The following is a 23,617-nucleotide window of genomic DNA, read 5'->3' as shown; positions in this document are numbered from 1 at the left end:
CTCCTCCTGCTACCAAGACCGCATTCTCCGCTCACCTTTCACTTTCTCTTCACCAGCAAAGAAATAGACGACACAGTTATCATATTCCTGGATTCGAAGGTCCCACCGAGTGAGGCAGCCCGACGAGTCTTCGAGGTTAGACAACCAGCAAAGAGCGAGATGATCCGTCACCATGTCAAAAGGGCCGACCGTAGAGATATCGGTGAAATTTTTGAAGAGCCCATACAATAGCCAGGCACTCTTTTTCTGTTACTGAGTAATTGGCCTCAGATGTTGTGAGGGCACGACTGGTATAAGCGGCCATGTATTTGGCATTAGTGTTATTATGTTGTGCGAGCATGGTGCCTAGGCCGACACCACTGGTGTCAGTGTGAAGTTACGTAGGTGTGCTTGGATCAAAATGGCACAAGACTAGCGGAGACGTAAGTAGGCAGCATAGAGTCATAAACACATCATAAAGGCTTCCGACCAAGTAGAAAGTTTATTGTCACTTTGGAGAGGTTGGTTGAGGAATGCGATGACAATAGCGAAATTGGGAATGAATAATTGAAAATAGGAGCATAGGTCAATGAAGCTGTGTAGTGCTTTCAAGTCAGTGGGCTTCGGGAATTCGGATGCGGCACAAAGTTTAGCAGGATCAGGAAGTATTCCTTCTTTGGAGACAACGTGGTCTAGTATAGTCAATTTTCAAGCTGCAAATAGGCACTTCTTCAAGTTAAGCTGGAGACCAGCATTCTGGAGACAGGTAGAAACTTGACGTAAACGGCAAAGATAGGTAGGAAAATCTAGGGAAGAGACGACAACGTTCATCGAGGTAGCAGAGACAAATATGCCACTTCAGGCAGTCCAGGATGCCATCCATTGTGCGTTCAAAAGTGGCAGGCGCATTGCAGAGAACGAACGGCATTACAGTGAATTTGTACAAGCTGTCTTGTGTTACAAACGTGGTTTTTGAATAGTCAGCATCAACCATGGGCACCTGCCAGTAGCCAGAGCGGAGATCTAAGGAGGAAAAGAACTCCAGTCCTTGCAAATGGTCAAGTGCGTCGTCAATACATGGCAATGGGTATACATCCTTTCAGGTAACCTTGTTAAGCCTTTGATAATGAACGCAAAATCGTATGGTGCTGTCTTTCTTTTTAACTAGGATGACTGGTGATGCGCAGGGACTACTAGAAGGCTGGATGACACCGTGTTTGAGCATATCATTCACCTGGTCATTGATAACGCATTTTTCACTCTCCAATACTCAGCAGGGACACTGCTAAATGGGTGCATTTTCTGATTGTGTTCTACTACCTTTAGACGGATGCAAAAGTCAAACATGAAGCTATAGTAGCTATGGGAGCGCCATAGATGAATTTTCCAAAATGTCTAGTGTGTAACTATTATCAAATACAGAGCTTTCTAAAGTGATTCAGTTAAACCTTGGTATAACGAAAGTGGTAAAATCATCAATTTGCTTCATTTTATAGAAATTTTGTTGTATCGAAATTCAACGTTTTATGCAATAAGTACAGTTGCGTTCGACTTTTCTTACACAGAAAGGGGTCGCAAAATTTTCCAAATTATCAGGCAATCGAAAACAGTAATTTTAAATGAGAAGACAATTCATTTTGATAAATTTGGGAGTCTGTGACGAATGATACAGTTTCATGCCACATATGTCGAAGATATCATCTCGCTGGTACTAATTAAGCGAAGACAGCCACGCTTTCGCGTGCACTTCACCTCCGAGGCTGATCACGTTGCCCGCACTGGGACAACGCCATCAGGAAAAGCGCTGGCAGCGGGTAGCGAATGCTTTGTCTGGCTCTCGCTCCAACGGGCCACTGAAACTCGACATTACGTATCCTCCATTACTAAACGCGTGGTAAGACTGATGCCAAGCCGTCTTGGCACACCCACTTTTTGCACACGTGGCAGATTACCTTTAGAGCAGGGTGCGTGGCTGCGTATGTGCTCAGTCATGCTTACAGCCATGCAGAGCCACGGCCGAGATGCGAGCCAACTTAGTCTACCCCCCCCCCTGCCCCCTTGCACGCGCTTGATCGTGTTACCATGAGCTTGCCCCCCTCTCTGTCTTTCCCTTTGCTCGCGCGGGAAGGTGGCACTCTGGAAAGTTTGAAAGTTTATTTAACATAGATAACGTATACAGTTACAAAGTACACAGTTTTGGGGCCCAACGAATTTGTTAAATGGTCCCTACTGATTGTTATAAGGAAAAAACACTTCTATGGCAGCTGCATTTTTATACTGCAAAATCACATAGCTGAAATACAGCTGAAATAAGTAAAACAAGAAAATGCAGTAGTAGGGAAAATTTCACACATGAGATGCATTTTTCTAACAATTTCCTTTTTTTACGTCATCGAAAACATAGCCACAGGAAAAAAAAAAAGTGAGGATGTGTGCAAGCATGTGCAGTGCTACGCATTGTCAATAAGTGACTGCTTTGATTGTTTAAGAAATGTATGCAAAGTTCTTAGAGTGATTAGGCTACTTTCAAGCCTATTCCAAGCTGAGGTGCCTGTAAACTGTTGTGTAGAGCGACCGCAATTAGTATTTACTTTAGACAATAAAAAACAACAGCGAGATGTGTTCCCAACATTGCGAAGTGAGGGATGGAGCGAGACTGTTGTCAAGGCTAGTTTTTCATTAACTATTTGATGCATGACGGAGGTGATGTTGTATGTTGTCAAATTGTAAATGCTGAGGATGTTCAGGGTTTAAAATAAATCTTCACTCTTAATATGCATATTGTGGGGTGCTATAATGTGAAGAGCTGTTTTTTTAAGTGCAAACACCGGTGACACATGAGTTTTGTATGTGCCACCCTAGATCGCTATGCAGTAATTAATGAGAGAGTGAACGAATGTGTAGTAAAGATTGATAAGTATGTGGGGAGCGAAATAGTTTCGACATTTTGACACCACATGCAAGCCATATGAAGCAAATGAACTACAGAATGCACATGAAGGCAGAATTTTAAATGGTTAATGATAATAACACCAAAAAATATTCTCACTAGATTGTCTTATAGGATGGTTATTGTAAACAACATCTGAATGGATAGTCATTTTCCTTTCTTTCAGAGTGAAATAAGGTAAAAAGTGTCTTTGTTGGGGTAAGGTGAAGGGCATTCAGTGTACACCAACGGTGCAAAATTTGTAATTCGTAGTTAAGCTTATTAGTTGGGTTGCATTCCTCACAATCAGCTATTATAAGGTTAGTATCGTCTGCATAAAGTACAGGGGTAGCACACACAAGCTGTGAAGGCAAGTCATTTATATAGAGTAAAAAGTATAAAGGTCCAACTATGGACCCCTGGGGAATGCCAAGGTTAATAAGGGTGCTGTTGGACTGCAAATATCCTAGTTGAACAATTTGTTGCCAATCTTCTAACTGCGAATTAACGTCAAACATATTCAGTTAATTCCGTAACGAAGCAGTTTATTGTATAATATAGAATGATTGAGAGAATTGAAAGCTTTTGCAAAATCTATGAACAATCCCGCCACTAGATAATTACTGTCTATTGATTTTTGAATTATGTCTGTAAATGTTGAGACTGCAGTTTGTGTGGAAAGGCCATTTCTAAAACCAAATTGGTGCTGAGAAAGAATGTTGTGCTTGTGCAGGTAGTCAATAAGGCATCTTGCAAATATTTTTTTAGGTATTTTGCTAAAGAACGGTAGCACTGAAATTGGACGGTAGCTTTCTATTCTATGCTTGTCTTTTGACTCGTAAAGTGGCAACACCTTGCAAATTTTCACCCGTGCTGAAAACACACCCGTGACAAATATAGCATTGACGATATGCATGAGAACTGTTGATCCGATATCAGTTAAAAGTTAAAAGCGACATGCGCCGAAACATTGCCAATTCCAGAGGCTGTGTTTCGCAAATAAGAAATAACTTAAGCCACCTCAAGCTCATCTGTAGGGTAAAGGTAAAAAGAAGCATTTGTACGTGGAATGCACATTGCGTCAAAATCCTTACCAGTTGAGTTAATGTGGAGTGATAAATAGGCACTAAAAGCATTACAAATACTTTTAGATGTGGTGTATGCAATGTCATTGTATATTTTTCTGGGGGATGTTGCTTTACGTCTCACCCGAGAAACTGGTTGAGAAGGCACCAGTTTTTTTTTTTTTTTCGTATCCTTCCCGTTCTGTTGAATGTGATTGCTGAAATAAATTTTCTTTGCTGCATAAAGTGTTCCATTAAGAGTTTGCGAATGTGACGAGTACCTTTCTTCAAGGAAGCGTTATAAGGTTGTCTTTTTAATTTTCTATACATGTTACATTTCGTTTTAGTAGAAGACAATAGCGCACTCGTTACCCAAGGATCTTGCGGGATTGCATGTCTATCGTGCACAGTAAGTGGTGCAGGCAGTGACCATCGCCTTAGTAAACATGTCTGCAAACATTTTGTAACTATTGTTAGAACAGTTCGAACAGTATACACGTGATCAATCAATTGCGGCTATATTATCTGCAAATACATGAGCGTTAAATAATGTCCGGGTAAAACACTGTTTGCTTGATTTCAGGCAGTTTGACATTACAAAAAGCACAGGGTAGTGATCAGTAATAATATCTAAAACTTGCGCATATTTGCAAACAGGAGTGTTAGACAATAGGTGGTCTATAAGTGTACTGCTATGTTCTGCTACATGCGTTGGTTTGTCTACAAGCAATGAGTAAAACAAGAGACATACTCATAACAAGAAGAAGAATCAACATCACTTCCATCAATATCAACGTCACCCATTATTACCACATGAGTATTAGAACTCAAGCTGCCGTGGACCAAAGCCACCCGGTCAACACCCGGTGGCCTTGGTCCATGGCATTTTATCACAAGTGTTGTTATATGCGCTAAAGGCGTGCTCTGTTGACTTGATCATGCAGATCTGTGGGTATTTAAGCAGGTGGTTCTGTGAAAATAAAACCAGTTGTTAGAAAGCGCTTGTCCTTGTGTTGCTCCTCTTCAACCCTGTTTGTTTGCGCACAAAAAGTCTTTTAAAGAGAAGGGAAACAGTAACTTGAAACTGCGAATGACATGCCACAAGTAACTTCAAAGTGGGATGCCTTACAGTAGACTTCCGTTAATTCGATATTTCCGGTTAATTTGATCCCGACTGAAGGTCCCGGTCGGCGCCCATACATTTCCATGGGCCCAAACTTATTTTGATCCCAAAAATTTGCCTTCCCTGAGTAATTTGAACTTGACCATTTAGCATGCATGCACCTGATCCCTAGTGGCCCAAATAGCGACCGCTTTAGTGGCAGTGTCTGTCTCTGCGGAGCTTAGGGGACAGTGAATGCATTGAATACACGTAATCTCTTGTTGAAAACACCTATTTTGAGCCTGCCTTGGGAAGATTTTCAAGCAATAACGGTACTAACAGTGTCTGATTACTACATTTACCTGATTCTGACGCACACCTTTCTTTTTCATGAAAATTGGGCTGAAAATTGCCTGCGCGGTGCAATTGGATAAAAATCACAAACCGCCTTCGTGGCGTTTGTATGCTTTACCGCATGACTGAAATGTACTGCCATGAAGCTGACTTTAGAAAACTGGCTGCCATTGTCTAACACATATTAGACCTGATTTTGGCTTCTAGCGCGAAGTGAAACAGGGACACAGGAAGGAGCAGACAGGACGAGCGCTAACTCTCAACTAAATTTAAACTAAATTAAACTAAACTAAATTTACTAAACTAAACTAAACTAAACTAAATTTAAACTAATTAAACTAAACTAACTCTCAACTAAGACACAAAAATTATTTCTAGACACAGATGCCAAACCACGCGGGAAATTATCGAGGCATTCCACATAAAAAGATTAGGAGACACTTGCGTCAGTCATGCTTCGTTGTCTCTGTTAGATTGCGAATTTCAGTACCTTTGCAATGCGTGTACTAATCTGAAGTAATTTTTTTATTTTTTTTTTTTTTGTTCTTTGACTTCCATACCCTCTGATATGTTTAACTGATGCTTTTTACCTTGTCATGTTCTTATGCTACGGTTTTTGCAATCACCTATACATATGTTCCTCGTTTTAATAAAAATTTAGTTGAGAGTTAGCGCTCGTCCTGTCTGCTCCTTTCTGTGTCCCTGTTTCACTTCACGCTAGAAGCCAAAATCATGTTACCGTACCAACTCGCCCAACTGTCTATCCTTTTACATATTAGACCCTTGCCCTTCTTTTTTTTTCTAAAAAGTTGAATGCGCATTAGATTTCTTATGTTTAGCAGCTTTAATGTCATTTCTACATTAGGTTTTTTTTACTTTGGACGAATAGAAAGTGTGCACCTTCTGGATGCAGGGGCATGTTATGACGTGATCAAGTAGTGCCAAATGAAGTGGCAGTGTGTTTTGGTGTTTTTCTGAATCTTGTTTAATTCGACCCGCCATCAGTGCCATCAGGGTCGAATTAGAAGTCAACTGTATTGACATTATTTACTAACTGTTTAAGGCCTGTGCTTTTCTAAGACCTGCTCCAGTCCACTTTAAGATTCAAGAAAATGGGGGAAAAAAAGGCTGACTAAAGGTCACTTGTATCGACCAGAGCAGGTTTTGTTCAGCAATGAAAAAAAATTCATGAGCAATATGAACTAAGAGATTCTTAGTGGTTCATTAGCTGTACCATATTGTGTATAACCAGCCATAGCACAGTACGAGATGACAGAACGTCGAAATAAACATGACCACTGTCAAGCCTGCACCCTATGTGTATTTTTGAAAAGTGTACACTGGTCTTGCACCTAAATATGCGACGTTCATTTCCTAATGATCTGTTTTTCTTTGCCTTTTATAACAGCCCTTGACAAGTGCCTCTCAAATGAGGACAACCTGCACCTGCTCGTATGCACAATGAATGCGGAGATTGTAAACGTTTACATCGATAGCGGTAAGTATGAATATTGCTGCATGGTGGCAATAGACCAGGTGTGCAGCTTTTTTCAAACCACTTTCAAATTTCACTTTCAACTCTGCTGACCACACAGGAAGACTACAGAGAAACATTAAATCAGCTGAGACTAATAAAGTATTCTTCCAAAACCTTATTTATGTTAATTTCATAGTAAGGGGGTAATTAATAGAAGAGGAAAATGAAGGTCAAAGTTCAATTTCTTAAATTTTGCACCCCAAGTTAATTTGTCAGTGTGATGTCAAACAATTTCTGTGAATTTCATGTCCACCATTCACAGTTAATTATTTATGGGCACAATCAAGCCCGATTATATACTGAACCTGGTTAAACCGCATTGTCCTTTCTGTGGCACTGTTTCTGAGCATTGTGAAGAGCAAACAAACATGGCTAAACATGTGGCTGCAATGAATGAAAATTAGGTTTAGCACTTCCCAATAAATTGAATCTGTGCGGTACCAAATGGCTCTAATGTTTTTCCCCACTTGGACAAGTGATTACCGTGCTTGCCATCAAGAAAGAAAAGAAAAGAAGCGCTTTATCTTCCACCACTGCAGGCTCTGTGTGTAGATTTCTGCACTGTGGCCATACATCAAGACACACCATGCCACTAACACTTCAAAGAAAAAAAAAAAAGGGGGAAGAGGTGAGGGGACGTGCCAGTATGTGGCTCACATAACCACCACAGAACTTGATCGCTGGGTCCAAGTCATCACCATATGTGGTACCTGTGAATTATGGATGTAATTGGTGTTGCTGAAACGTGACAGCTGGCAAAAGAACTAATTGCAGTTGCTGTTGACAGGTACAGCATGGTGGCTTGTGGTTATGACTCAAACACAATGGCCAGCATTCTATAGCTCTAGCTGTTTTGCAAGCCATGGTCTTGAGCATTTGGTATAAGTTTGACGGCTAGAGCACGTTGGCCAGCTCAACATATGCAAAATGTGTGTGCAACAGCCAGTGGTCACACAGGCTCTTGACTTCAGAATGTTCTCTTAACAGTCAATCACTGTGTCTCTGGTAAAATACCATACTTACTTGGATAGTGCTTGTGCGTGTTTTTGGTATAAAATGGATGTTAAGTTGGGGTGCTTGATAATTATGTGTGAAAAATTTTCTGGGGAGAATATTCTAGGTGCTATATAAAAAAATCTAATTGCTGTGAGTCAGAGTTCTAATGCCAGCCACTAAGTAAAAATGCCAGCCAAGTAAAAAAATATTAATTCCAAACAGCACTTACCTTGGTAATTAGAGCACATGTTTTACACTAGCAGGAATTGCCAAGGCCCCTATTTGCAGTCACTAGCTAAAGATGTAGTGACGAAATGAAGAAATAAAGTTATTCTGGCCCAAACTATTCATTGTGTTGCTGTCAACACTGTCGATGTTGTTTGTTGCCTTATCGCTGGCCGTGTCAACGCTGTCTGCGTCACCTTAGTCATGAGCCTTCAGCGTGAAACCAGCCGTGTAACTTCCACATTGCCCCATGGCAAAGCTACATGAAGAAAAACAGTGCCGACACTAGCAACCCACATGCAACTCACAAATCTCATGAAATAGGCGGAAAGATCGCCATTTGAGGTTCGGATTGGAATGCGTGTGCCAATAACGTGCATGATGATTAACAGATTGTGCTCAGCTGCCATGTGCTGTGATCACAGGCCGGAACTGCAGACGAGTTGCAAATATCATTTAACCAACTAAACCTAAATTATGAGGTTTACGTTGCATTTCAATCTGGTGGAATCACCCATAGGAGATTAGAGGTTTCTTTGTGTTACAGTTGAACCTTATTACAATAAAGCCACATCCAACATGAAAATATTGTTATTATATCCGGCATTTGTTATAAGTCTGCACCTTGGTATTGCCAAAAAGAAATGAAAACTACAATCAGATCTATGTGAAAGAGACGTAAGCATAATTCTCTCTGATAGCTAGTAAAAGGTCTGTTGATTTTAATCGCCAGTTGGCACCTTGCTGGGTTGAAATCTCCTAACGGTTAGAAAACGAAACATTCGCTTGCCCTCGTGCAATTGGCCAAAATGGCATTTTCGCTGACATAAACGCAACTCTGGCCAATCACACGAGGGTAGGAGAATTGATTGCTTTCCAAACTATTACAGTATGATATCCCAGTGCTGATATGTGGCCGATAAACAACATTAAATTGCAAACACTCGCTTCGCATAGTAATTAATATGCAATCATGTAATCAGCACGATTGCACAGGATTAGCACATTGGCTTACTTGCTGTGGGCCAACTAAGCCAAACTGCTCGCCAAAGTGCATGTGTGCTTCCAGAATGTGGAATTTGTCTAGTTGCTCTCGTTGAGTAAATTACATTTCTGCTACCAGGGTACATCGTATTTTGAGCTTCAAGCAACAAAATATTCACCTCATGTTAGCCAATATTGTCTGATCTTGCATTCTCTGTTTCAATATAGCAATAGGATGCTCATTGAAATAAAGCGCGGACAACCAAACTTATGTAGAAGCTCGTCTGAGTTATACTACAAGTGTCTACTGGCAACAACAATCATTATCAAATTTTTCTTGCCTTGAGTTTTTGCAAGGGTTGAAGAAATGTCTTGACAAAGGTATGATGCGAGGTAGAGCAGTCATGGCTGTTTTTAAGTATAAAAGCTTGTTAATGTGACCCTTGTAGTGAAAACTGGAGTCAGTCTGGAGGAAAACTCGTGTGTTTATGCTGCGGCCACACTGCGATGGGAGTCGCAAGTCCCTTGCCACTGTGAAGTGCTGATCATTGTTACAAAAAAACAAACTAACTTTACAGAATACTAGAAACAATGGCTACAGGTGTGCTCACGAAATATAAGCATGTTGATAATGTAACGATCTGATGCTCATTTTCTGGATCAATTTGATGATTCAAAATATAAATAATTCAGGCATTTATTCTGGTCCCTGTAACACAAGTGAACTAATGTTTACCATACAGCGTGTCGGAACACTGTGCCGTTTTAGCTCCTTACATGCGACTGGGGGTCGTCCTTGCACAAGATTGCACAGGTATTCCTACTGAAACTTTTTTATGTGCAATCTAATATCCTGATATAAATATAATTTCTGTAAAAGTGATGATGAAAACCTACGGAAATATTCGACTGCATATGGAACATTTAATTATGGAGAAGTGTCTGACTATTTGTTATGTATGACTAAAAGCTACGACGCACATGTGAATCCGAATTGTATTTTTTATTTAATATTATTATTTTTAATTGTATGTAGGCAGCTGCCCTTGTTTTCTCAGTGAATTCTTTGTCCTTGCTCTGCCCTTAGATCTCAACTTCAGCATTGAGAAACTACGCATAGAGCTGCCCTGGATGCTTCAACCTGTAGGCCTGGCTGTCTCACCTAATGGCATCTACTTCGCAGTGTTTTATCAGTAAGAAAATTTTGGTTATTGAATTCGGTTCAGCTTTATTCAACATCTGTCAGATGTTTGGAGCATGGACTTTAGAAAGCCTGAAAGGGCTTGGCTGGGTTCATGCACCGGAACATGGCATACAGTAGTATCAACTCCATACATGTGCTGGAGAAAATCAATATGCAGGAAATGCAAGAACTTCAGAAAACTACAAAACAATGCAAACAAGGGGCAATTATGTGCATAAAGAAAATCCACAAAACGTACAAAAATATAGCGAGAAATTTACTGGATCAGAATCGAAAAAAATAGAGAAACACAAGCAGTAGTTAAACAAAAGATAAAACAATGAAAAGTTATATGTATATGCTTTGTAGCTCATTCAAGGAGGTCAATTCTACACTGGTGCCATTTTTGGCAGACTCATTTAGCAAGGTTTGTAATGTTTGCCTTAGCATTTGGTTACTATAGGCCGTGCAGTGTGTGTCAACTTTCCATGTTTTGGGATAGCATGTACGGTATGTAGGGGAATTTTTTTCAACCTCGCCAGTGATTTTAGAACATTTCAGAAGTGATTTCAAAAGCTCAATGCAAGGTAGCTAGCCGCACTGCTGTCAAACGGGTCGTCTGAAGAAAGCAACGCTCGGAGAAATCGCAAGCTGGATCCATGGTGCATGGAATACCCTCCCGCAGACAATGGTTGTGCGAGCCCCCAGAAGTGTGGCATTTCCTATGCATTAAATGAAACTGAAGATGGCTTGCTGTGGTTGGTAGAGAGTGAAGAGGAGGTGTAGTTGGACTCCGATATCCACTAGCCGCGAAGATTCGGCTGTGTGCGCGCCTGTGTGGCTTCGTGTGTTCCATAATATTGTTTCAACGCGGTACGCATCAACTCAGGTTTCGTTACTTGATGTGCACAGTAGAATCGGCACCATGTTATTTCTTTGGATATCTGGGCGGTAATATAACTGCGCATTACAATCGGTGGCGCTGTAAGATCGTGCAAATACGGTAATATATACTTGGCCATGTGACAAATGTTAACAATATCATTAATGTAAAGAACAAAGAAAAAAGGACCCAAAATGCTTCCCTGTGGAACACCTAAATGAAGTGGCCTGACTGAAGAGGAGTGACCATCAGTGATGGCAAACTGTGACCTATGCTGTAGGTACAATGAAATAAATGACATAACTTTCCTGCAAATGCCATAGTGCTCCAATTTTTTAATAAGTATGTTGTGATTAATATAATTGAATGCTTTTGTGAAATCTATAAAGTTCTTATTAGTAAAGTGCCCTGTGTCCATAATCTGCTTCTGCAATAGACACAAAAGTAAAATATGGAACAATGGAGAGAATAAGATGTGTAATTATAGGCCGAAAGCTCTGGTAGTACCATAGTTGCTCTAATGCAACACAATCACGATTGTAACGCGAGGGTCGTCTTTACAGTCACACGAAAAGAAGTAAAACCTAAAAAAAAAGTGGGGGGGGGAAAAGAAAGAAGAGACATCATGCCATTTCACGTTGCTGTGCAATGAAATACAAGCTTATGAGATTTCAGAATTTACCTAGATTTGATTCAGTGATAATGAAGTCTGGAAGAGCGTTCCATAATCGCGTGGTGCGAGAAAGCGTCAACCAAATGTATGCGTTAGTGTTCCCGTAAATGTATTGAACATATAAGTGGTCAACACAGCATACTACTGATTGTAGTAATACCAGTGAAAGCAAAAGACAATGATTGCTGCTTTTTGAGATGTGAGCTTGCTTGTCCACTTGCGCAGTTTTGACTGACCCAATAAGGTAGTCTTCTGTCAAGCTGCATTAAGAACTCTGTGTAGGCAAACAAGCCTCTTACAATACATTCTTTACATTGGCTGAAGCCAGCCTCTGTGCCATTCTGTTAACAAATTATTGCTCTCATTTCAGCATCACCACAATGGTCCATGACAATACCGTCAAGGAGCCACTACAGGTACGTGTCCCTCAAGCAAGGCTGGATTTAAAGAAAAGCAGGAAACGTTTGGACTTGCCTAGTCATCTTGTACATATAACCAACTGCATGTTTGATGTGCTGCACCTTTTTGGGATTAACAAAATAGGAAGCAGAGCAAAAGTTTACAGTAATCACTTGAATTTGCTGATTGTTCCTGTACAGCACAGTCTACACATTAATGCCAACTTTAGCAGTGCAGGTGTTGGACTTGAAATGGAGCAGCACTCTCCATTTTCCATAAACTTTTTTTTGGTCTTGTGCCCAAATTACAGCTGATGATCTACAACCGGAGAGATGCAGCCGATGTGTCCAAGTTGCTTCTTAGTGAGGCTGGAAAGCACAACACTACAACAGATATCCAGCTTGTGAATGTTGCAGACTGCCTTGACCGCATTCACTCGTACAGCTGTGGCAAAGCCAACCTTATGGAGGAACTGAAGCTATACGTGGCAGATGTCTGTGCGCTTGCATCATTGGACAGTGTCTCCAGATTTGGACTTCAGTTGTTCTGGTAAGGTGCTTTTCTCGTGCAGCATGAACATGGGATAGTGAATGATCTTCAGCTGTTTCCTGTGCTGGCCTCATTTTGTCATGTGAATACAGGTCCCTACTAAACTGGCTCAAGTTTTTCCCATTATTGTGCACTTTTCCAGCTGTCCTCTTAGTGCTGCACGCTTGCTCCCATGTTATTCAGTGATAAGTAGAAAATACAGGCGACGCTTTTTCCAATGAATTGTGATGGATCTGCCATTGACCCCTCCGCACTTCAAGAAATACTACCACTCGTGTAAGGGCCGCACATTTTGTTGCAGTCGTGGCAGTGTGCGGCCTTTACGTGGACATGGGCCACTCTTGACCAGCTTTTCCCACGGTGCGTTATCCCTGAGATTCAACTGTACCAAAACAGTGAACAATGTTGTTTTCATAATACTATATTATTTGTTCACAGATGCACCCCATGCACCTGGTGCCTGTCTACTCCTAACTGCTGTCACTATTGCACTGTTCAGGCTTGGTTCAGCAGCACAGTTGTGGATGCAGTCATTATTAGTGGCATCTGTGGCATTAGATATGCCTGTGACTAACCCTTTCAATGCTGTTTTTTTTTTTTATAGATGACGGACCCCCTGTGTCTAGATTTTTTTCTCAGATATTATAAAATGAACACAAAGGTTGATTTTCGGTTACACATAAAGGAAAAAAATAGCATGGATAATGGCAAATGCACTTTTAGTACGGTTCTCACATTCCCATCTTCATTTTCTATCTCCTACCTAGTTTTATATTGATGCACACATTTCCACGATTCTGCCGCCATGTCAAGGAATTAAAAAAAAAAAAACACCCTATAAACGTGTTACAGGTGACAGAAACACGCATGACTGGTGTTTTAGCATTATGGCATGACTATTTGAATTGAGAATCATTGCAGCAGCAGGCAAAGTCCAGGAGCCACCCCTCCCATCTGCGGGTGTGCGCTGCACGCGGCACAACTACGCCCACAAAGGGGCACGTTCCACAGTGCACTAACAAAAGCCCATACTGAGCAAACCCAGAGAGAGGAGAATATGCGCTTCTAAAAATATAGAATAGATGGCGGAACTACCTTGGAGCTCACCAGCTGCATGTAACTGCGCACATTCGACTAGAGAGAGTAGAGAAAGCACGGGTACGTCAGTGGTATGGCAGGACAGAAACGTGGAAACGTACCCGTATGTCACAGCACGTCAGTGACATTGAAAGTTTGAACAGTGAGCTTGCTGCGGGCATGCGGTTAAAGTCGCACCACTGCACCAATGGGTCATCTTGAAAAGGGGATTAGGAGAAAGATTTCACTGACTTTGTGCACAACGTACCTACTTGCCTACATTTTCTCCTACCCTTCTATGTGTGGGTACGTGGCGTTGTTAATAAATGTTCAGTGAAATCCCGATAATTTTAGATCTCTTAATTCGAATTGATAGATAATTTGAACTGCCTTGTTGGTCATGACAAAGTCCTATGCATTTGGATAAGGGAAAGCTCCCACAAATTCGAACTCCAAAAATGGCGGAACAATTATTTCAAACAAAATTCCTCGCTCCCATGGATCACTTTTCGGACAAACCTGAGCCAAAGGCGAAGGTTCAGTGTGTCACTAGCTGTGGTAATGTCGCGTGCTGTACAGAATGATAAAAATGACGCATGGGAAACCGAGACTAAGCCAGAGAAAGCAGAGCTGTGTGCGCCCTCCTTTTCCATCCAGCTTAAAAGGAGCAGGAAAGGACCTTCTAGCGCACTTGACCATGTTACCTTGCACGTGCTCACCTGATGACAATGATGACATAATGGCAATGTTTGCTTACATAACTCATTTATGCCACTAGCCAACCAGCTCAGCTTTTAGCAATAGTAATGAATCTTTTTGACCTTCCAGAGCATGGTGATGCAGCCAGAAATGGATGACAAGAAGACATTCACAAAGCATGAGTAGTGGAAGCATGCCCACAATTGGCACTAATTCCTCCTGGGAGGAGTTTTGAAATTTGTCCTGAAATGTGGTCATTGAACTTGTGTATGAGTACTATGTTAATTCAGCATTCCTATGCTTTGGTTTGTCTTCATTCATCCATACCATCTGCTTACCTCCATGTTAGTTCAGTTGGTGGAGTAAATGCCCCGGCAAGGAGGTGATGCCAGGCTCTGTCCCTGAACTATACCAAATTTTAGTGTCGCTACAAAGCTGTCTTTGTGAGAACCTGTATGGGTTTTATTTGTAGCTTTGTGTTGCTTTCAGGTGGGTGACAACTTTTCCTTTAGTGTAATCGTAATGCATAATATATTTCTGTGTCATAAGTGTCATTATGTGTTACCATTACATCCATAGAAACATGGTATATTTGTCTATTTAAGATGCACCATAGTTTTATATTTAAAATTTGTCATGTTCCTGACTTGAATCTTGCCGTAACCTGTAGCGTCTCAGGGAGCTGACATGGAGTCCTGGATGTAGCATTACCACCTATCTTTCAGTTTTGCACTGTCTTCTGACATATCAAGGGCTAACTGTTTAAGAAAGGACTTATTTGCCATCTTATAAATGTAACTTAGCTTGAACTTCGCTTCCTTTCTTGTGAGGCCACTGTACTCCTGGTTCCCAAGAAATCCTGTCTCTGTCAAATGAAGAATCATTCTGAAGCCATTGCAGTAGCCAAGCATTATAGTGCTGTACACAGTTACAAGACATTAGTTAGGAAAGAAGCAGGTCACTAACCATAGTCAAAACAAAATGACATTTTGAGATCCATATAGATCCTGAAATGTCATTTTGTTCTGACTATGGTCAGTGATTGTGAGCAAGAAATCCGTACAGATCTCTAAATGTAATTTTGTTTTGACTGCGGTCAGTGACCTGGTTCTTTCCTAACAGCTATTTATCTTGACAACACAGTATTCCGATGAACTCTTGGCTACAGTTACAAGACAATGTTGCCATGTGTTGAAATCTACTGTTACATGTGAATGATGGCAAGCATAAAGAGTGACAGTGCGAACTTTCTTTACGTGCTTGCAGCATTTCGGAGAGCTTTGTCTGTATGCTGTCTGAAAAGCAGTGGGGACGTGAATGCCTCAGCATTTGGAAATTAGCCATGCCGTTAACTGAGCCGGACAAAGGCAAGAGTTGTATGCTGGACAGTTAGTTGGGTGTGCTTTTTTGAAAAGTGTTTTACATCTGAAGGGAAATCCTTTTGTGCCAAGACCCGCCGTGGTTGCTCAGTGGCTATGGTGTTGGGCTGCTGAGCACGAGGTCGCGGGATCGAATCCCGGCCACGGCGGCCGCATTTCGATGGGGGCGAAATGCGAAAACGCCCGTGTGCTTAGATTTAGGTGCACGTTAAAGAACCCTAGGTGGTCAAAATTTCCGGAGTCCTCCACTACGGCGTGCCTCATAATCAGAAAGTGGTTTTGGCACGTAAAACCCCAAATATTAATTAATTAATTTTGTGCCAAGCACATTGAATGATGTAGACACTTTTTTTGCAGTTTTCTCAAGCGGATGGAAGGAACCATAACCAAATCTACTGAGATGGTAAGAACGCCTTGTTAGGGCTAACGTTCATGTCAACTTCTTTTGCTTGAAATGGTAATTCTAGTTCTCAAAGCATAGTTCATGAACTCTCGCACTCTTTGAGAGAGTTAAGAAAGCTCAGAGGGGTCTGATTTTTAAATGTGCAGGTTGAGTATTGGTATGATATATGCTGCAGCATAGCTTGTCCAAAGAGTACATGCACAGGGTGTGGTGGGGAGCTCTGCAGGTTACGTATGCAAAACTGTTTTAGAGGAGATGTACCTCAGAGATTCATTTTCATTAATAATAAACATAATTGGATGGAATTTATACACAACATAGAGTTTGTTTTCTAATTCTGAATGTGATTTTGCTGACAATTACAATAAAACTTAGACACTTGCATTCTACACATCCTTGCAGATGTGCATGGAAAATTTGGCCGAGATTGAGTCACATTAACTACTTTTGAGCTCTAAAAGTGAAAACAGCCTAAGAATGAAAAAGAGAAAAGCGAAGTTGAAAGTTTCGAAACATGCTTATTTAATCAAAATCAAATCAAAATCATGTTTATTTTTCCAAAGAACTTTGGAAGGATTTACTATTGCAGATGATGAATTTGCATGAAATTTGGCCAGAATGCAGAACTATACCTATGGGAACCTTGTGAGCTTCAGTTGTCTGCTTTCCAGAGATCCTTTTCATTCTTCTCTGGTCTTTCTAGTTACTTAGAGAGATCAACTCTGTAGTTGAAAGAACACCCAACCATTGTAGAACGTCCTCAAAGCCTATGTGGTCTGTGTTGTACCATAGTACAGTAAAACCTTGTTAATACATAACCATGTAATAAGTAATTCCGGCTTAAATATAGTCACGATGAATTCCCCACCCTGTCGCCATTGAACCTAATGTATTGGCTGACCACTCAAGCTGTAGTCGCTTAACACATGCCAAACAGTTTGTGTGTAGTATTTACTTCATTTTTTGGTGCGTACCAGCATGGAACCAGCTAAATGTCGTGCGCACAGACCATATATCGCGAAATTGTGATGCACAGACCTTTCCCGGACTGCAGTCGCTACCTTTAGTGATGTCAAAACATGGTAGCCATGATGTGTTTCCTACTCCTATAGCTTCTAGCACTTTCACATCATCGTCATGGATGACGATATGGATGGTCTTTCCGTATCTGATGTGGCTAGTGCATTGACTGCCATGAGGGCATTCACAGATAAGTGGGGCCTGATGGTGAAAGTGGCTCACAGCCTTCCTGAGTTTCAGAATGCCGTCGTCGCTGCAAGGTCGCCAAGGCGGCAAGTGAAAATCACAGATTTCTTGCTGCCTGGTCACAAATGAAACTTGTCTGCGTGTGTGTTTGAGTAAGAATCAGCATGTTTTTTGGCCGGTCAGTCTATAGTCACTCATCTGTCATTGTCGGTTAATTAGTATATCGCTTAGTTCATACCTGATCCATGTTCCCCACCAACTACGTATTAATTAGGTTTTGCTGTATTGTTTTAGAAATGGCTATCTCCACAACAGTGTGTGACAGAAATCTTGTTTTGGGGCACAGCAACAAACCAAATGTTGGTGTTGAGAGACTCAGCTGCATTTGGGGTTTGCTCTAAATTCAGAGATACAACATATTTTCGCTTGTCAGCCTCTCGTATGTAAGAAGCACAGCCTTGGCCTGAGCACTAGTGAAAAGTAAACATATGAGTTGGATACCAGTTTAGCCAGGGTGCAATGTACTAGGAGTGGGTTACAATTTCAGGGAGGGGGCCCATGGCTGAGGTTCCTTTTGTAGACGCCGCCAGGTGGCACCACTTCAGCATGAGAAGCCGCTGTGTTTCCCCTGACATGCTCTGCAATGGCGGCTCGTTGTGCCAGTTGCGCTTTTGAATGTTTGTAGGTTTATTTTCTTTTATCTTTTTTTTTTCCTTTTAACTCAAGCTCCTCACATGCTCCGAGGTGGAGTATTGCATGAGGGGGTCTGAGAAACGCTAAACATATTGAAAAGGAGAGCGAGCCAACTCGTTGCGTAAAATTTGGCATTATGAAATGAAGTGTTACACAATAGCTCACCGTAGAAGTCGCGATTGTTGCATATACATTGTTAGGCGGCAGAAAATCAAAAGCTATGGAAATGCACATGCAATTCTTACAATTGTGCGTCACACGTGAAAAAATTTATCAATGGAAACGTACTCCTTCGCATACAGGCATCACTCAAACAATACGTGGATATTCTGTAGAGATACTGGCCACTTAATTTCTTAACTCCCAGGGCCAACACTCTGTTGGAGATAGAAAAAGTAAAAACAAAATGATTACTTGCCCAATTTCGGAAAAAATTTACCATAATTTTTCTAGGGTGACTGTAAAGTGAAAAAAAAAAATATATATTTTGCGTTGGTATATATGTACTGTTTATTCATGAATAACAACAATAAAAAAAGGAATTGTTATGCACATAGTTCAAGGCTTAGAAAATGTGCACACAAGAATATTTTGCAAGTGTCAAATGTTCCTGCTCTTACACTGATATTTACGTCCATAGCATAATCGAACTGCGTAGGTGAGCGCACTCAAGAAAATTGTGACCGTCAAAAAAGCAAAACGTGTGACAAACTTCCGCTAATCTTCATCTTATCACCAACCAGAGGCAATTAGATATCGTGAGTCTCCCCCAAAAAAGAAAAGGAAATGCATGCACGGCGGCATCCTTCCTATGCGCACCCCTATGAGCACTAAACAAGCGAGAAACAGGTGGTCGCCCTTTGAGTGATTAGTAACGAGATAGCCATCAGTTTTGCGAGCGCAAGAAGCCGAAACTGCCTGCGGAACAAAACCCAAACCGCCGCCTGCGCGCGCGGTAGTATATAGACGCGCCGGAGCAAACTAGCTCTAAAACAAACCATGCAACGAAAACCGGCAGAGGGAGGTGCGAGAAAAAAAATTCTCTGTATTCCCACATAGCGGTAGCACATGCCAGAAAAGACAAAGTTAGGAAATTGGCGTGCTTTTTAAATGTACAGACGGCGGCGTAAATATATGGCATCGACCATTTTGGACTTGTTCGCGGCGCCGTATATTTATGTCATTGACCCTGAAAGGGTTAATGCAATTCTTAATTAATCAACTACCTAATTGATTTTAAATTATAAGTTTAGCTTGCATGAGTTATTTCAAAGTTGGATAATTAAAAAGTAATTTAATACTTTATATTGCGTTCAGATCTTTATATTGCAGCGACAACTGCTGTATATGATTCAAACTGGAACTGCTAGGGGAAAAGCAAGCCTTTAACAAATGCATTGCTTTAACTACATAAACTTAAAAAAAAAATCACTAACAACACAAAGTTCAACGCACACGCTAGTGGCGCACGACCGGCACAACTACAACAGTGGGAATGAGCGATGGGAAACCCTGTACAACGAATGTTGGTGGCGGCGCTGCTGTCTCATGGGCTGGCATACAAGTGCCGGAACTTTCCACATTCTCCGCCACACAGCAATGCGTGGCGCGTGCTACCCCTCAACACACTATCCCCTTCTAGTGCACTGTAGCCAGGGCTAGTGCTCAATTCTTGTTTCGCTAGAAAAGCTCGCTGTCTGGGCAGAACTTGTGGTTGTGAGCCTCATCAGCAAAACATAAATGGAAAAATGAAACCCCTACAGCCACCATGCGTGAATCGTTTTTAAGTCTTCTGATTAGAGAAGCACCTTGATTTATTTACACATGGACATAGAATGAAATGTAATTTTGCAATGAAAATATAAAAAATGGCTTTCTGAAAGAAAAATTCGATTTTTTAACCCACATCTCCTTTTAATAATTTAGCCTTGTAATCTTTGCAGGGCTTGCATGTAGATAATGCGACAACATTGTAGCACTCATTGTACCCACTTTTATTTGTATTCACTCTTGCTATTACCCAATGTTAATTTGCAAAAAAGTAAATAATAAAATGTGCTTTTCCTTAGCCTCATTTCACTTCGAGGGCAACATATTAGCACTCAGATTTGACTGTTTTTAAGTTGTCTGATTACATGCTGTTAGGCCTAAGAGAGGACCCTACTACTGCCACGAGAGTACTCTGACTTGCACCTAACAGATGGTGCTACAGCATTTAGCATTGGACGGGTGTTGGTGATGCTGAGCACTTTACTGAAGGCCTCCCTGAGGACATAGTATGTGTAGTAGGTTAAGATATCTGGCAAGGCATTTATGACAATTTGTCTTTGTAAAGCTGAATTCTTCACATTGTTGCAGAACTGTAGTTAATTAACAGGAGGGGAGCTTTATTGACCTGTGCCACCTGAAAAAGGCACAATGTCATCACCTGGTGCACTGTCCTTACGAAAGTAGATCTCCCCCTCTTAATCCCTTCAGCGTCACTGATATACCGGTATGTTTCCGTGTGCGCATTGAAATGAAGCTAGGTAGGATATAGGAACCGAAAGTATGAATGTGAGAACCATACCAAGGGTGCATTTGCCATTATCTGTGTCATTTTTTTTCATTCTGCATAAAGAAAAATAAAGCATTGTGTTTGTTTCGTAATATCTGAGAAAAAAATCCGACACTGCGGGGTATGTCGCTACTGAATAAAGCCAATACTTAATGTGTTAAGGGATGCCTCAGCTTCATGCTACCTGTAAATTGAATGTATTGATTTGTGCAAAACTATATTTGTTGTGGTTTGCCGTGGTCCTGCTGGTCGCAAGTTCGATTCCAGTGGCAGGAGCCACATTCCAATGAGGACCCGCCGTGGTTGCTCAGTGGCTATGGTGTTGGGCTGCTGAGCACGAGGTCGCGGGATCGAATCCCGGCCACGGCGGCCGCATTTCAATGGGGGCGAAATGCGAAAACACCCGTGGTACTTAGATTTAGGTGCACGTTAAAGAACCCCAGGTGGTCGAAATTTCCAGAGTCCTCCACTACGGCGGGCCTCATAATCAGAAAGTGGTTTTGGCACGTAAAACCCCATAATTTATTTATATATTCCAATGAGGGCGGAATACAAATACTCACACAACATGCATTGATTGCATGTTAAAGAACCAGAGGTGTTCAGAATTAATTGGGAGATCCCTCTATGGCATGCCTCATAATGAAACCATAGCTTTGGCACTTAAAACCTGAGACATCGATATTAGTTTTCTTGGCATGCTCTTGCCATGGGTTGTGTGGTGCTGTGAAGTCGCAGAATTCAGCTAGTTTTTATGAGTTATAATGGCGGTCATTTTCAGCTTTACATTATTATCTCATCAGCCTAACTTCTTTTGTACATTGGCTCATCTTGTACAAGTTGTATGTGCCATTATTGTTGCTCTCGCAGCTGCAAAAATTATCAATGTTTTCCTGTTAGATTTACATGCTGCTCGTTAATTTACTTGCACTTCTAGATGGCATCGCATATCTTGAAAGCGATAATCTTTTCACTTTATATCATATTTCATCGGTAATGATACTTTCAAATAAAGAAAGTATCCCATATTGAAAAGCTTCTTTTTTTGATGTTCACTCTCGATTCCATTAGAAAGCTTTGGTGCTTGCACACTTTTGATATCAGCAAAGTGTGTACATGATTTGTAGCAAAGTGGCTGTTGAGCATTGCGTTAGCTCCAATTGCACTTGTTGCTAAGGCTCCATGGCAAATCAGCAGGCTTGGCTATAGGTCATGTGGATTCTGTCATGTCTGCAGCCACTAACATAGTCGTTGCCCTGTGCACTCAAGTGTTTCGGGTTTTTCAGGACGAACACCTCACCAGGGCACGTATGGAGCTTTTGCGCCGACACATTGTGGCTACTGTCGGCACTTGCAATGCCAGCCAACTCACCGAACCTCAGAAGACATCACTACGGCTTTTCTGCAACTGGCTGACCACCTCAGGTGCAGAGCCCAGAGAGCGGATTGCCGAGCTTTTCACCTCCTCTGAGCCATTGGCCAGTGTTGTGGCCTCTGCTGTTCAAGGAGGACTCATTTTCGAAGAGTGTGCCATTTGCGGGGATGGCATCCCTTTCCAAGAGCTGAGCCACGGGACGTGCGGCCAGGGCCACCGATTTGGCAGGTGCATCAACTCGCTGTTGGTGTGCAATGGCACTCCTCCTAGGTGGTGCAGTACGTGTCAGCAGTTTCAACAGCGCAAAATCATCTGGCCAGACGGCACGATCTGTCTGTATTGTGGCAAGGGGCTCGTATAACTTAGCCAACCAGTGACGAGTGTTTATACACCTACTTCGAAGAGCTCCTCGGACATGCTTTGTCTGAACAGGTCCAATTCCACCCATCCTTTGTTCCCCTCGGCACTCCTCATGTACTCCCTTCATCAGCTGCCTGTGTTAAAGTTCTGCAAACCACAGTGCCGACCACAGCCCCATGCCTGCTCATAACCTGCTGCGCCACTCAGATCTGCTGGAAGGAATATTGGAGAAGGGAAATGGTGGAATTAGCATGAGTGACAGTTCGGGCGACGACAGCACAGATCAAAGGTCGTAGTGGCACAAGATGGTGATCCATGACATTTTAGTGCCCACTTACTTTGCGACCGTCACTCAGGTGTACAGTTGTTGCTTGTGTAAATAACTCAGGACCTCTATTTTTATGCATAATAAAAAGAAGCAGTCTCAGAAGTGTGATCAGCTTTTTAAGCAGCGCAAGATGGCCTTAATGCTGACATGGTGTAACAGGTGAGTTCTCTCTAACTTCTTGAAGGATTTGCTCTGTAATGCATTGAAGTTTTCGGACACTTAGCCAACTGGTGTTCACGTCACTGTTTTGTAATCTTTTAATGCTACCTCCCCACCACCTATTCCTGTAATGAGTTTTTTGGCACTAAGCCATAGCTCATGTCTGAATTTCAATCAGGCCAAGTCAAATTCAAACCTCCTTATAATGAAAGGGGTACAGGAAACTAATGTGTGTAGCAACGATTTCCTAGAGATGTCTAGATACAATGAACACTTTTCAGTCTAGAATGAAGATTTACTGACCGGTTTGTGCTGATTAGGCCAAAACTCTGTGGTGCACGATGTTGCAAGTAATTTTGCTGTTGCAGCATTTCAAAACTCTCGTGAGCTGTTGGCCTAGCAGTGTGCCAATACGGAAAATATCTGAGGGGTCTTTCTGAGGCTTCTTGCCTGAACGTTCTTGGCAGTCAGTTGGCTTATCGGTGTCTGAGGGGTTCTTCACGTCTTTTCTGGACATTCTTGGC

The 23,617-nt window shown here is 41.7% G+C and overlaps 1 protein-coding gene across 2 annotated transcripts in view; it reads left to right on the top strand.

Annotated features, from left to right (window-relative positions):
• The window catches only part of LOC142572659 (general transcription factor 3C polypeptide 4-like), a 68,967-nt gene extending 45,911 nt beyond the window's left edge, over positions 1 to 23,056 (top strand). Inside the window, exons 9-14 of one of the 2 annotated variants that reach the window (XM_075681931.1) lie at positions 6,837 to 6,926; positions 10,258 to 10,363; positions 12,280 to 12,325; positions 12,619 to 12,857; positions 16,370 to 16,415; positions 22,158 to 23,056. In XM_075681931.1, coding sequence (XP_075538046.1) covers positions 6,837 to 6,926; positions 10,258 to 10,363; positions 12,280 to 12,325; positions 12,619 to 12,857; positions 16,370 to 16,415; positions 22,158 to 22,607 — 977 coding nt within the window. In that variant the 3' untranslated portion in view covers positions 22,608 to 23,056. The remainder of the gene's footprint in view (positions 1 to 6,836; positions 6,927 to 10,257; positions 10,364 to 12,279; positions 12,326 to 12,618; positions 12,858 to 16,369; positions 16,416 to 22,157) is intronic. The other variant, XM_075681932.1, reaches the window with a different exon arrangement.
• Positions 23,057 to 23,617: the final 561 nt, after the last annotated feature.

This window comes from Dermacentor variabilis, chromosome 2 (genome assembly GCF_050947875.1).
Source record: "Dermacentor variabilis isolate Ectoservices chromosome 2, ASM5094787v1, whole genome shotgun sequence".
NCBI lineage: Eukaryota > Metazoa > Arthropoda > Arachnida > Ixodida > Ixodidae > Dermacentor > Dermacentor variabilis.
The sequence above is the reverse complement of the archived record's forward strand: the minus strand, read 5'-3'. Positions and strand labels throughout refer to the sequence as shown.